The sequence below is a fragment of the Hippopotamus amphibius genome, chromosome X, assembly GCF_030028045.1.
Source record: "Hippopotamus amphibius kiboko isolate mHipAmp2 chromosome X, mHipAmp2.hap2, whole genome shotgun sequence".
Classification (NCBI taxonomy): domain Eukaryota; kingdom Metazoa; phylum Chordata; class Mammalia; order Artiodactyla; family Hippopotamidae; genus Hippopotamus; species Hippopotamus amphibius.
In genome coordinates this window covers 43245043-43258221 of record NC_080203.1, presented here as the reverse complement: position 1 = coordinate 43258221, position 13179 = coordinate 43245043, and the positions used below count along the sequence as shown (strand labels likewise).

The 13179-nt window shown below is 36.1% G+C and overlaps 1 protein-coding gene across 1 annotated transcript; it reads left to right on the top strand.

Moving 5' to 3' along the window:
• The first annotated feature begins 6452 nt into the window (after positions 1-6452).
• Positions 6453-12180, top strand: PWWP3B (PWWP domain containing 3B). The gene is made up of 3 exons (XM_057718744.1): positions 6453-6496; positions 8764-8838; positions 9873-12180. Exon 3 carries the CDS (start codon positions 10099-10101, stop codon positions 12178-12180), a length of 2082 nt encoding a protein of 693 aa, XP_057574727.1. The 5' UTR covers positions 6453-6496; positions 8764-8838; positions 9873-10098.
• The last annotated feature ends 999 nt before the right edge of the window (positions 12181-13179 follow it).

Below are 13179 nucleotides of genomic sequence, written 5' to 3'. Positions count from 1 at the left end.
TCACCATTAAGTATAATTTTAACTTTAGGTTTTTTGTAGATGCCCTTGATCAGGTTGCGAGAGATCCCTTTAGTTCCTAGATTAGCAAACATTTTTATCATGAATGTCTGTGGAAGTATGTCAAATGCTTTTTCTGCATCGATTGAGATGATTTCTATTTTTCTTTATTTAGTCTGTTGATGTGGTGAATTACATTGATTGGCAAATATGTAACTATCCTTATGCTTCCAGGATAAACACCATTTATTCATAATATTTTATCCTTTTTCTATACCATTGGATTTTTTTCTGTATCATTTTCTGTGTCATTCTACATCATTTCTGTATCTGTATCATTGGATTTGTGTCTTTGTTTCTGAGGCACATTGATCTGTAATTTTCTTTACTTGTTATGTTCTTTTCTAGTATGAGGTTAATGTTGCTATCATAAAATACATTGGAGATTGTGTCCTCCTTTTCTCACTTCATTATATCATCTGGCTTGTATAACAAACAATATTTTGCTTAGAATGCAGCCTGAATGCCAGAGGATTTTCTCAGTGGTCTTTCTGTGTCCTAAATTTTCAGCAGTCCTTTTACATCTGTGCCACTGGTTGGGGAGGGTGGTGTCTATCTTCATGCTCTTGGCTGTTTTGCAGCTGTGGGTTTCTGTTATTATTAGGTGCTAGGTTCATGGTGGGGCAGGGAGTGTTCTCTATGTTTCTGTCCAACCTCAGCCTTAGAGAGGCACTATGTTCCTAGACTTGATGGTTGCGCTTTCTCAGCATCCTTTCCTCCAAATGGCAGCTAACCTCTGATTTATATCTGGGGTTGATCTTTGGTGGGAGATATATTCTTACCCCTTCCCCAGCAGTAGCTCACCACTTCTTTTTACTTACATAGTATCCTGGACTCAAAGATTTCCTGCTCCTCTTCAAGGGCAGAGGTTTTTTGCTTTTACTGCTCCCTGGCAGCTATGAATTTCTGCCTTTGTCTTGGGGATGGGAGGGTTTCCTATCTCCCCCTCCCCAGGAAGGTAGCTTTTGCTTTTCCCCTAGTGACTTAAGGCTTTTACACCCCATGATAGAAGGGTTTGAGTAAGTGTGTGGGGCTACGTGTCTGTCCGCCAGCAGCAGCTGATTGCTTCCCACATACCTGAACCACTGACATGGGTTCTTTTTGGTCTTCTGCATTGTCCCCAGTCATGTTTGTGTGCTTCTGGTTAAGGACTGTGAAAAATAACTTAGCAGTGAGTGTATAAGTGTCTTGGGTGTCACATATTCCAAACTACCGACAAACTAGCCCATTAAAAGTTTGAGAATTTAAGAATTCATTAAGCATTCAGCTGATTTTTTTTTACCTGCTTCCATGACGGCTACTTTTGTCTCCATGCTTTGCCAAAGGAGCTGGTTACCCTTTAAAATTCATTTTACTTCAGTTCTCTGATGAGCTCAAAGGGTATTATGGTTTTGTAGATTATTTAGGTTTTTATCATTAAGTTATGGGTGACATTCTCTTCCTAAGTTGAAATGGATTGATGGTTTCTAATAATATATGTAAGGGTGTTATTTTTGTTTTCTTTGTTACTAAATATGCTTTAGGAAGAAGCAGAAGTTTTCTAAAACATAGAGTTGATTTTTATATACTAGTTATTAAATTTTTCCATTTAAATTTTTATTTTTTAATTATAATACATGAAAATCATACTTTAAAGTATCATACATAATACATGACCTTTTGTATACACCTCTTTGGATTCTACACATGTATAAATTCGTATAATCACTACAACAGTCAGGATATAGAAGATTCTATCACCCCAGCAACTTCCTGTGCTATCCCTGTGTAGTCACACGCTCCCCCACCTGTAACCCTTAGCATCCACTGATCATGTCACTACACTTTTCTTTTTTGAAAATGTCACATAAATGCAATCATACAATATTGTGGTGGACACATCCTAGGTGACCCACCCCCTTGTGTAATTCCCTCCCCTTAAGTATGGACAGAACCTGTGACTTGCTTCCAATCAATAGAATTTGGCAAAAGTGATGAGATGTCTCTTACTCCCATACTTACGTTATAAAAGATTAATTTATGTTAAATTAGATGCAGGATTCTCTTTTAAGTTGCACTGACTCCCAGTACATAACTATTTCAGATTCATTAATCAGTTCACCATTCATCCAGCCCACATTTTTAGAGCATTTTTCATTTATGATGAGGTAGGTTCAGTGTGTTTTAATGATTAAAAGCATGGACTCTGAAGTCAAAGTACCTGGATTCAAATCCCATATGCCCAGTAGTCTCTATGTATTCTTGTAAAAGTTAATTAACCTCTCTAATGCCTCATCTACAAAGTGGTAATATTCAGAATACCCACCTAACAAGACTTTGTGGGAATCGAGGGAGGTGGTTTATACAGAGCACTTGGCAGAGTGCCTGGCACATGGTAAGAAAACACTTTTGGTTTCTATCATCTTTGTTATTATTATTAATAATATTACTCTTGTAATGCAGAATGAGTTGGGTATGGGACTCTCCTACATGAAATAGCCATCTGATTATTAAATGAAATAATATGTTAAGTGCTGGGAACAGTGCCTGGCGTATGGAAAAATTTATGGGTATTAGGTATTATTATATCTATAATTATTGTCTATCTTCATTATGATAATAGTAGTAGTAGTAGTAGCATTAATTATTATTGGTTATCATTCTTCTCCCCCTCCTTCTACAGAACAATGAAATATAAAATATTGTCCAATGAATTAATCTTTTCCTTTGCATTTTGTTTGGAAAATGGTGTGGTGGTGTCGTATTTCCTGATTTTATGTGCACTATAGAAAATAGACAAAATAAACACAACAAAGTAAAATTTTAATGTAATGACCATATTTCATGTGCATTTGATTTTTCCAAAACATACGAAGACAGAATGAGAAATATTACATTATAAAATATATAATTGAATATATCTCTTCATTTAAACATATCCATATTTACAGTAACCTGATGATCCTCTTTAAATTATGTAATAATACTTAGAAAGCTTTGAAAAGATTAATTCTATAATAAGAGTATTATTTTTGTTGGTGATTGTATATAAGATCAACTTTTTTTTTCTACTACTAGAGAGACGGGAAAACACCGTGACCCATGTAAGATAAAAGCTTATTGTTCCACTGGGTTAAAGTGATTGGAATGGGGTGGACCCATTATTTACAGGTTCAGGGTCTTTCATCCCTAATGAGTTGCATTCTTTTCCTAAGTCACTTCTTGGTCCAGAATGACTCTCTGAATTCTATCATGGTCAAATTCTAAGAGGGGAAGTAAGAGAAAGAGGGAAAGTAAAAAAAAAAAAAAAAAAAAAAAACCCAAGAAGACTATTTACCTCCTTTCGAGGTACCTTCTCTAGAATCGTCACAACTATTTCTGCTAATATTCTTTGGCAAGAAATTACATCACATGGTCACATCTTATTGTGAGGGAGTCTGGGAAAAGAAATATTTTAAGAGTTTACACTGCCACTCACAACTGGGGTTCTGTTAATGAGGAGTAATGCAAAGAATGAATTTAGGGTGGGCAAATAGAAATGTATGCCCCAGTCATTATAAATATGATACATGCTTGTTAAAAGCCATTAAACAAATAACAGAAGTTTATGAAAGACCAAAAGGGGAAACTTTCTGTGGCAGAGAGAATGCTACCTGTTCACCAGACTCTGTTTCATTTTCCTCCTGTGTCACAGGGAGACTGCCTTCCCCAGCCTCTATAACAGTTTTAGCTAACTGACTGTGACCAGCAGTGATGTTTGCCAAAGCTGGCCCCTGAAACCTTCCACAGGATTCTCCAAGGACTCTCTTCATAAGATTGCTAACCAGGTGCAAAGACTGTGGAGGTCTTCAAGGCCAAAGAAGATGGTAGAGCCATAGGATGGAGGAAGTTTGAGTCTCTTAATGACTGCTTAGAACAGAGAATCCGCTCGCTCTCTGGCCACTTGATGACCTCCATTGAACTTTGACATCAGCATTATAAACTCTTTTGGGGCTGAGCCTCTGAGATTTAGGGGTTGTTTATAATACAAAACATTATATTCTGTAATTATTAGTGCCCTCAATAACATACTACCCTAGAGGTTATATTCATTAGTTTATTAGTATGTATTTTTCCAATATTAATGCTTACATAAAGGTGGATTTTTAAATTTTATATATAAATACATTTAAAAATACATATAAAATAAAATTTATATATAAATATATATTCATATGCATTACATAGTATATAATACAGAGGCCAAAAAAACACTTCATCCCCAAATATCTTCATTCCCCAAATTATCACAAGATATCACCTCACACCTATCAGAAACACTATCATCAAAAAGAACACAAATAAATGTTGACGAGGATGTGGAGAAAAAAAGAACCCTTGCATACTGTTGGTGGGAATGTAAACTGGTGCAGCCACTGTAGAAAACAGTATGGCTGTTTCTCAAAAAAACTAAAAATAGAAGTACCATATGACCCAGCAATTCCACTCCTGCATATGTATCCGGAAAAAAAGAAAAAGCACTACTTTGAAAAGATACATGCACTCCAATGTTCATAGCAGCATTATTTACAATTGCTAAGATATGGGTGCAACCAAAGTGTCCATAACAGATGAATGGATAAAGAAGATGTGGTATGTATATGTAATGGAATACTACTCAATCATAAAAAAGAATGAAATTTTCCCATTTGCAGTAACATGGATGGACTTGTAGTGTATTACATTAAGTGAAAGGCACTTAGCATAATATCACATATGTGGAATCTAAAAAAATACCACAAACTAGTGACTATAACAAAAATGAAGCAGACTCACAGGTATAGAGAACAAACTAATGACTACTAGTGAAGAGAGGGAAAAGGGGAGGGGCAGTATAGGGGTAGGGGATTATGAGGTACAAACTATTATGTATAAAATAAGCTACAAGGATATAGTGTACAACAGAGGGAATATAGCCAATATTTTATAATAACTATAAATGGAGTATAACCTTTAAAAGTTGTGAACCACTATATTGTACACCTTGTATTGTAACCAAAAAAATGATTATGTATTTTGAATGCTAGAATAGAGTTGTTTCCATAGATACCTAGTGAAGACTAATAGAGGTGTTTTCTAAACCAAAAAAAAAAAAAGGAATAAAGTAGAACTTACTGCAGATACTCAACAGCCACTGAAAACTAAGGCGTTGGCTACTTTGGCAGAGGGATGCCCAACATCATCGTAAGTTTGAGAGGACCACCCTAGAACTGAGGTCTTCACAACCCATAATATCTTGTGTCTCTTTACCTTTCCCATTCTGGATTCCAAACTGGATTACACATTGAACATTGTCAATTCAACAAACATTTGTTAAGTATGTGTATTTCTAGATGTTGAATTGGGTTCTGAATTAATCAGGAGCAGATAGTCATTCTCTTTGGCCGATATATTAGATTACTTTTCCTGCTATAATAAAAAATTGTATATAATAAATAAATTTATATGTAGAATAAAATATATAAAAATAAATTTATATATAAATATTTTATATATAAATATATATTACATATTATATAATACATAGGGCAAATAAAACACTTCATTCCCAAATATCTTCGTTTCCAAAATTGTCGCTAGTAATATTTTAAATTGGCTTTCTAATAAATTAAATCAGAAATCTAAATTTTAATTTTACACAAGAGAATTTTAATTAACAAAATGTGCAAGATATATTTCAGACATACAGATAAACAAATACACGTGAATTTTTAAAAATGAATTTCCCCCGCATTGAATTGTGTGAGTGAAAAATACCAATAAAAGAGAAGCAGGAATTGCCATTTATTGATGAGGGCATATGGAATGGGTACTTTCCTGCCAAACCAGTGATTTTCAGCCTCTGGTCAGAAATAGTTGTGTTCATGAAGACGTCTCTAGAAATTTCTGAAGCATTTAAGAGAAGAACTGAATAAAAGGAGAGACATACCATGGCCTGGAAACAGAAAAAAAGAATGAAGAAGTCATTTTCCATAAAATGATGTACAGTTTTAGTGCAATCCCCATCAAGATCCTTAGTGAACCATTTTAATGAAGCATGACCAGTTGGGTTTTAAGTTTACCTGCCAAGATGAGGTGCAGAGAAGGCAAGGAAAAAAATATAATAAAATAGCTTAGTTTTTTTAATAAAGTGATTTGCAACCACTTTTTTTCAAGAAATCGCCACCCTAAGGGAAATTAAACAGACACTTGTTGCCAGTTCACTTTCAAGTTCTTTAAAAAGGATCATTTCTATCCTTTAACACTTCAGCAGTTTAACTTGGCAATTCTCCCTCCCCTAATTCAAGGAAGGACTGTCAGTCTTCCCCATCACAGGGAGGGGGCGGAGCATCCTCTGAGAAGCTTTGGAGTGAGCTGTGCCTGGCCAGTCTTGGGGGAGGAGCTGCATTTCACCAGGCTGCAGCTGACAAGAAGCTTCAAGGTAATGGCTGTCTTAAATGTAGTTATTTCATAGGGATTTCTCAGGACCCTAGAGTGAAGATGAGAAATATAGGGACAGTGCACTTAGAGTGATGGGAAAGGTGTGTGGTTTTGAGATAATTGCTGGCATTTTGAAAGAATTAATCCTTTGGAATTTTTGTATTTCCCAATGCTTTCAAAGTCCACACTGGGAGAAAGGGTGATCAGATTACAGCCTCTATATTAAGACTTAAGTGCAGCACAGGCGTTCATGCTAATTTATTGACTTGGCATTCCATGTTTTTATTGCTAGACATTCTGTTACTGTTTGAATTTTTAGCATTTATTTTTACACAGAAAATGTTGGATAAAAAATATGACAGCATGGAAGGAAATACTTCTATAATTTGATTGACACACAGACTATGTATGTGTCACCTGTACATAAGCATGGAAAAGGAAACAAATATGTATTTGAGTGAAGACACTTGCACATGTATATGCATGTATATATGTGTGATTTTTTTTAAATATGGGAGAAAATAAGCTCCCATGTTAGTATTTCTGGAGGGTCAAGTTACTATTTTAATATTATTTCTTAGCCTATATCACCATCTTTAGAGTAGATTTCCCCATGATTAATTTTATAATCATGAAAGAAAAATGAAGCTGAAACAACGTATCCAATTTGCTTCAAACACATAAGCATTCATAGACACACACAGACATGCAGACATCCGCCCCCCCCACCCCAGTCTTTTGCCGATAGTGGAAATTTTCCTGGACCTGATCAAGCGTGTAGCCTGGTTGCTGTGTTGGCTACAGCCCTGCCTGTGTCCTCCTTGCAACTCATTCTTTCAGACCACAGGTATGGCCATGGTCAGCAATAACCATTTTTCTATGTCTTTTAAGTTTGAGAGTGACACAGAGGATTAGGTTTATTTCTATTAGCAGTTTTAAAAATATTATATGGCATGGTGCATCCGTAAGTGGAATACTATGTATCTGGAAAATAAAAATGTAATCCTTTACATGTAGAGATTTGAAATGTCTGAGAGATAAAGTGAAAAAAGCAAGTTGTAGCATAGCATTTGTCATATCTCACAAAAATAAATACGTGTGTTAGTAAAACATATATATGCTACTATATAATTCATGCAACCAAATCTGGGAAAACATATCTGCCACACTATTAACAAGATTACTTATTTGTGTAGTTGGAGAGACAGGACTAGCTTAGTGAAGCTCTCTATTTTTAAAATATTAATATACACTTACCCATTTACTTGTTTTATGTCATCAGGAAAAATATTGAGATAAAATGTTATAATGTGGGAAAAAATGTGGGAAATGATAAAATGTGGGAAAAACCTCAAAGTAATTCATAAATCATGTGGGAAATATTTATGTAGGATGATCTTCAAACTGCACTCTTGAGATCTGATGTTGTTTTGAAATGATATGCATTTATCTATACCTGTAAAAAATTCTGGAAAGATAGACAATAGAGTGATTATTTATATAGAGAGTTGTACTTAGTTTTGCATATATCCTTTTGCATCTTTTCAATTTTTATAAGCTTCAGCATGTTTTATAACCAGAAACAATATAGGTGAAGACAATATAATCCTCTTATTACCCTACACAACATACCCCTTGAACTTAGAAAGTTCTAGGAGCCTGGGAAGGCTGCTGGCTGGCTAAATGTAGTTCCCACCCTTCTCTCATAAGAAAAATCTGAGTGATTGAGGCTCTACTTATAGTGCCTGTGGAGGCTGTAGTTCTGCTTCTGGTCACAAGATGGCGCCTGACAGGTTTCCTAAATTTTCTCCAGGCAACCATTTTCATGAAGTAGGCCAATAAGGCAATGAAACGTGTTTTGTATTAGTGGACTATGAGACAGCATGTAGAGTGTGAATAAAATTCTGTTGGAAAAAAATTATGTGTGTAAAGGAGGAAAAATTCACATTGTTATTGATTCGAGGATTCAAATAAAATCTGTAGCCTGGCTCGTAGTAGACACAAGGCAATTGTTATTTCCCTTTCTTCTACTAACCTTACACTTTTCCAGAGAAAGTTGATTTAAACATGAACCAGATATCATAACTGTATCACACAGAGGGAATTTAAAATAAGAAAAACAAGGAGGACAGTAAACATCTACATCACAGATGAGATTTCATTTCATTCCTGTATTTCAGAATGACATGCCTGCTAAAGTTTTGGTAGAGAAGTTTCTTAATGCCTTACCCATTTAATCTGTTTGATTCCCTGTCTCCTTTTGGACAGCCTGTCTCCTTTTGGAGTGAGAATCAAGACAACCAGATCACAGGGCCAGACCCTTCCTGATCCACATGACATTGGGTAAGGCTCTTTTCATTTCACAAAACATTTCATGTTAAAAACATGTTGAGAACTTGGGGTATAATTTATTTTGTTTCTTTCTCTGCAGTCTTAGCATTTTTTAATTAAAAACTACATTTCATATTAAAATCATGTTAGGGTGAGAAAGTAGGGCTGTAGGGAAGGCAAGTCTTATATAAGAGAATTTGAGGTGTAATTCATAGTTAAAAGTCATAGCTTCTACTTTGGGGAAAGAATCTCAGGTGTTAAACCACTGTGAAGAATTCATGCAAGAGACTATTCAGATTTCTACCTGAGGTCCTAGCCAGCCACCCGACTCTCAAGAAATCCCTGATAATTATCTTATCCAATATGTGAACCTCGCAGCCATTTTGAATCTTTACCTTCTAAGCTCATGCTATTAACAAGGTCATTGTGTTGTGGTCTGGATTCAAGAGATACAGACCCTATTATCTTTGTCTGCCTGCTTTGGGTAGATAGGGAAGCATTTAGAGGTTAAAAATTATAAAGCTGTGTGTTCAGCTAGAACAGTGCTTCCAAAGAGTTCTTAGACAAGTAGCCTCAGCATCATTTGATAACTTACTAGAAGTACAAAGCGTTGGATCCTATCTAGACCTTCGGAATAAAATTCTCAGGATAAGGCATAGAAATCTAGTTTTAACAATCTTCCAGATGATTTTGATGCACGCTAAGTTCAGAGTCCCGCTGCCCTAAGTATCACATTAGGGGCACAAAAGTCCCCAAATATCTAATAACAGAGTTCCTGACACACCACCTCTGCCATCATGCACATACATTCACTCTTTAATAATCATGTGCAATAATGAGGGTAAGTTGTTAAATTTGAAATATTATAAAAACACATTTCCAGTTCTTATGCTGCACCTTATATTATTCTGCATTTTTCTCCTCCGTCTGATGGCCCACTGAGCATTGTCCTTTCTTCTGTCTCTTCTCTTTGCAATTGCTCACCTACTTTGGCAAAATAATTTTATTTGCTGATACTTTTCTTCTCTTCCTTTTCGCTATTTCAGTATCTTCCATATTGTCCCATCCAAACAACGTGTTCAAGCATCCTTGGGAAGTTCAGCTGGAGGAGAACAGGCCACACAAGCTGTAAACCCATTGTAGTTCTTTGTAGTTTTTAAAGGGGCATTGGTGAAAGTATTGTTTGTGATAGGAACTTCCTTGGCAGTGACAAGAATAGCCAGACACCTCATTCTCTGTTAGTAACCTCTTGGCACACAAATCTAAATCATAATGGATGCCAAATATGTCTTATGCAATTGGCAAGACCAGTTGTGGCCAGCAAAAGTTTTGTCCAGATCTGAGGCTTCATCAGACAGTAAGAGAAAAAAGACATTTTCCCTAGAAGTTCAGATACTCTCACTAGATGCAAAAATTAAAGTGGAAAGCACAGAAACAAAGATCCTAAGTAAACCTCAAGTTGAAGCTATTGCCTCCTCACTAGCAGCACAGTCAGAGGTCAGTGACCCACCTGGAGAGGAAACAGCCTATGTAAGGTCACTAAAAATGGCACTGGATATTCTGAATGAGAGAACAAATTTGATTCAAGCAAGCAGTTCAGATGAAGAAGAGAACACTACACTGTCTCAAAATGTACCACAGAAGCTTTCTGATTCACCCCCTCGTAAAAAGTATCGGAATCACGAAGGAGACTTACCAAAGTGTCTTGAGGAAAATGAAAATTCAACATCCCTGTTAGTATCTTCAGAGAATGATGATTCCCTGTATGATGATAAATCACAGGTGCGTGCAGTCATCAATACTATTCCAAGTGAAGTGGAAATAAAGTCGTCACAAAACTTCAGCTGGTGCCACACTTTCCCTTCACTTTCAGAGGATGAGGATGAAAAGGAGAGCAAGAAAAAGATCGACATCTCAACAATTATGCCTTTGCATTCCACTATCAAAGAGGAGGATGTATATGTTAAAGATGAAAAGTTCACTCCAACTTTACCATCAGATAGCTTCACTGTGCCCAAAGCTTTGAAAGAGGAGGCACAGGACATCTGCCCAGAAGCCCCGGCTATTTCCTCTGAATGCTCTACCTTCTCAGAGAATATTGAAGATCCTGGAGAGGGTCCCTCGAATCCATGCTTAGATACCAGCCAGAATCAACCTACTGTGGAATCAGAGATGGGTGCTGTGGCATCCCCTAGGCCTTCTTCATGGGAACATCAGGTTTCATGTAATGCTTCTAACCATGCCATGGATTATTCGCTCCTTGTGAATAATGAAAGAAATCTCCAGAGACTAGATTTTGAGGAACTTGGGGAAGAACTTCAAGCTTCTGACAAGTCACTTCATCTAAATTCTATTGATGCTTCCATATTAGATAACAATGAGGAAGATGAAGAACTTCCACGTTTCGTTTTTCATTATGAGCTACGTTCATTTGAAACAGGAATGATAGTCTGGTTTAAATATCAAAAATACCCATTTTGGCCAGCAGTGGTAAAAAGCATCAGGCGAAAAGAGAGAAAAGCAAGTGTGCTTTTTGTTGAGGCAAATATGAATCCTGAAAAGAGAGGCATTCGAGTGCCTTTTAGAAGATTAAAGAAATTTGACTGTAAAGAGAAACAAGCACTAGTGGATAAAGCCAGGGAGGACTACAGCGAAAGTATTGACTGGTGCATCTCTCTAATTTGTGACTACAGAGTTAGAATAGGTTGTGGTTCTTTTGCAGGCTCTTTCCTTGAGTATTATGCTGCTGACATTAGTTATCCACTACGGAAAGTAATCAAACAGGACACCTTCAGGAACTTATTTCCCAAACTGCAAAATGAAAATCCTGCGGAATCAATGGTTGTGACTTCCCAGACCAAGAAAATGTCCTTCCAGAAAATTCTCCCAGACCGAATGAAGTCTGCTCGGGACCGAGCCAACAAGAACCTAGTGGACTTCATCGTGAATGCAAAAGGAACAGAGAGCCATCTTTTAGCCATTTTAAAAGGCACAAAAGGGTCCAGGTGGCTGAAATCATTTTTGAATGCAAATAGGTTCACACCCTGTATTGAAACATACTTTGAGGATGAAGATCAGTTGGATGAGGTGGTGAAATATTTACAAGAAATCTACAAACAAATAGATGAAAAAATGCTGACTCTGATACGAGATGATAAAATTAAATTTATCCTGGAAGTTCTTCTGCCAGAAGCAATCATTTGTTCAATTTCTGCTGTTGATGGATTAGACTACAAGGCAGCAGAAGCAAAGTATCTAAAAGGGCCATCTCTAGGATACAGGGAAAGAGAATTATTTGATGCAAAAATCATATTCGAAAAAAGACGGAAACCATTAGCAAATGAAACTCATTAAATCTTCTGAGAGTCCAAACTGTAACAGGGAGCTTCCATAGATGCTACTTAAAAAAAAAAATCTCTGAATGATTCTAACATGTAAATATTTTCCAGAAATGGGAGACTTTGGGTGATGTGTTCACCTTTTTTTGCGATCTCTACCATCTGTGACTATTGCTACATCTTCATTTCCTTTTCTTGTGCTTCTTCAAAGTCAAATTATTAACATATTTCAGCAGTTCTACTTTCCCGTACATTTTTTAGAATGCATAATTCCTAAATGATTTATAAGGGATAGTACTATTTTGTTTTTTGACATTTTTGTGTCTATGCTGTATAGTTAAGTACAGTGTGCACAATCATTTTAATATTGAAGTTGCACTGGTATTAGGTATTAAGCAAGATAATTAGAAAAAATTTTAAAAGTGTCAATATATATTTTTGCTTAATTTTTATAAAATGTTAGGTTTTCTCTTAAAATAGCTGAATTATTTTTCCTGCCATGCTTATTTATTTTTGGAAAAAAATATCTCTGAGATATGGAACCAAAGATGGAGATGCTTTGCTATATATTATAACTAACTGCAATTGCAAGAAAACAATCTGGAATTCAAAAATAAAGTAAATGCATGCAGTCTGTGTGTGTGTAAATAACACCTCAGCATGCAGAAGATAATTTTGGCAGCCTTGAACAGGATTTTCCATTCTACACTTCCCTGAAATTCCATGTATGGGAGTGTCTATTATTCAATAGCTGAATGGTTTCTTAAAACAGACGGGCTTTCGACTGTCTTCATAACTAACATTGGCTGTATCTTTAATATAGCCTTCTGACCACATGTGGAAGGCAGCTAGAATCATTGTATTCATGGTCTGGCTACTCTAGATGTATGAGTCCAGGCTGACTGCTTAAGAGCCCACCTAGTTTGATATAAACTGTAGAAAATGCAAGCACTTTGTTCTGAGTCTTGTATCTCCAAATACATAGTCACTTGTTTCAAACCAAGCAATTTTTGTC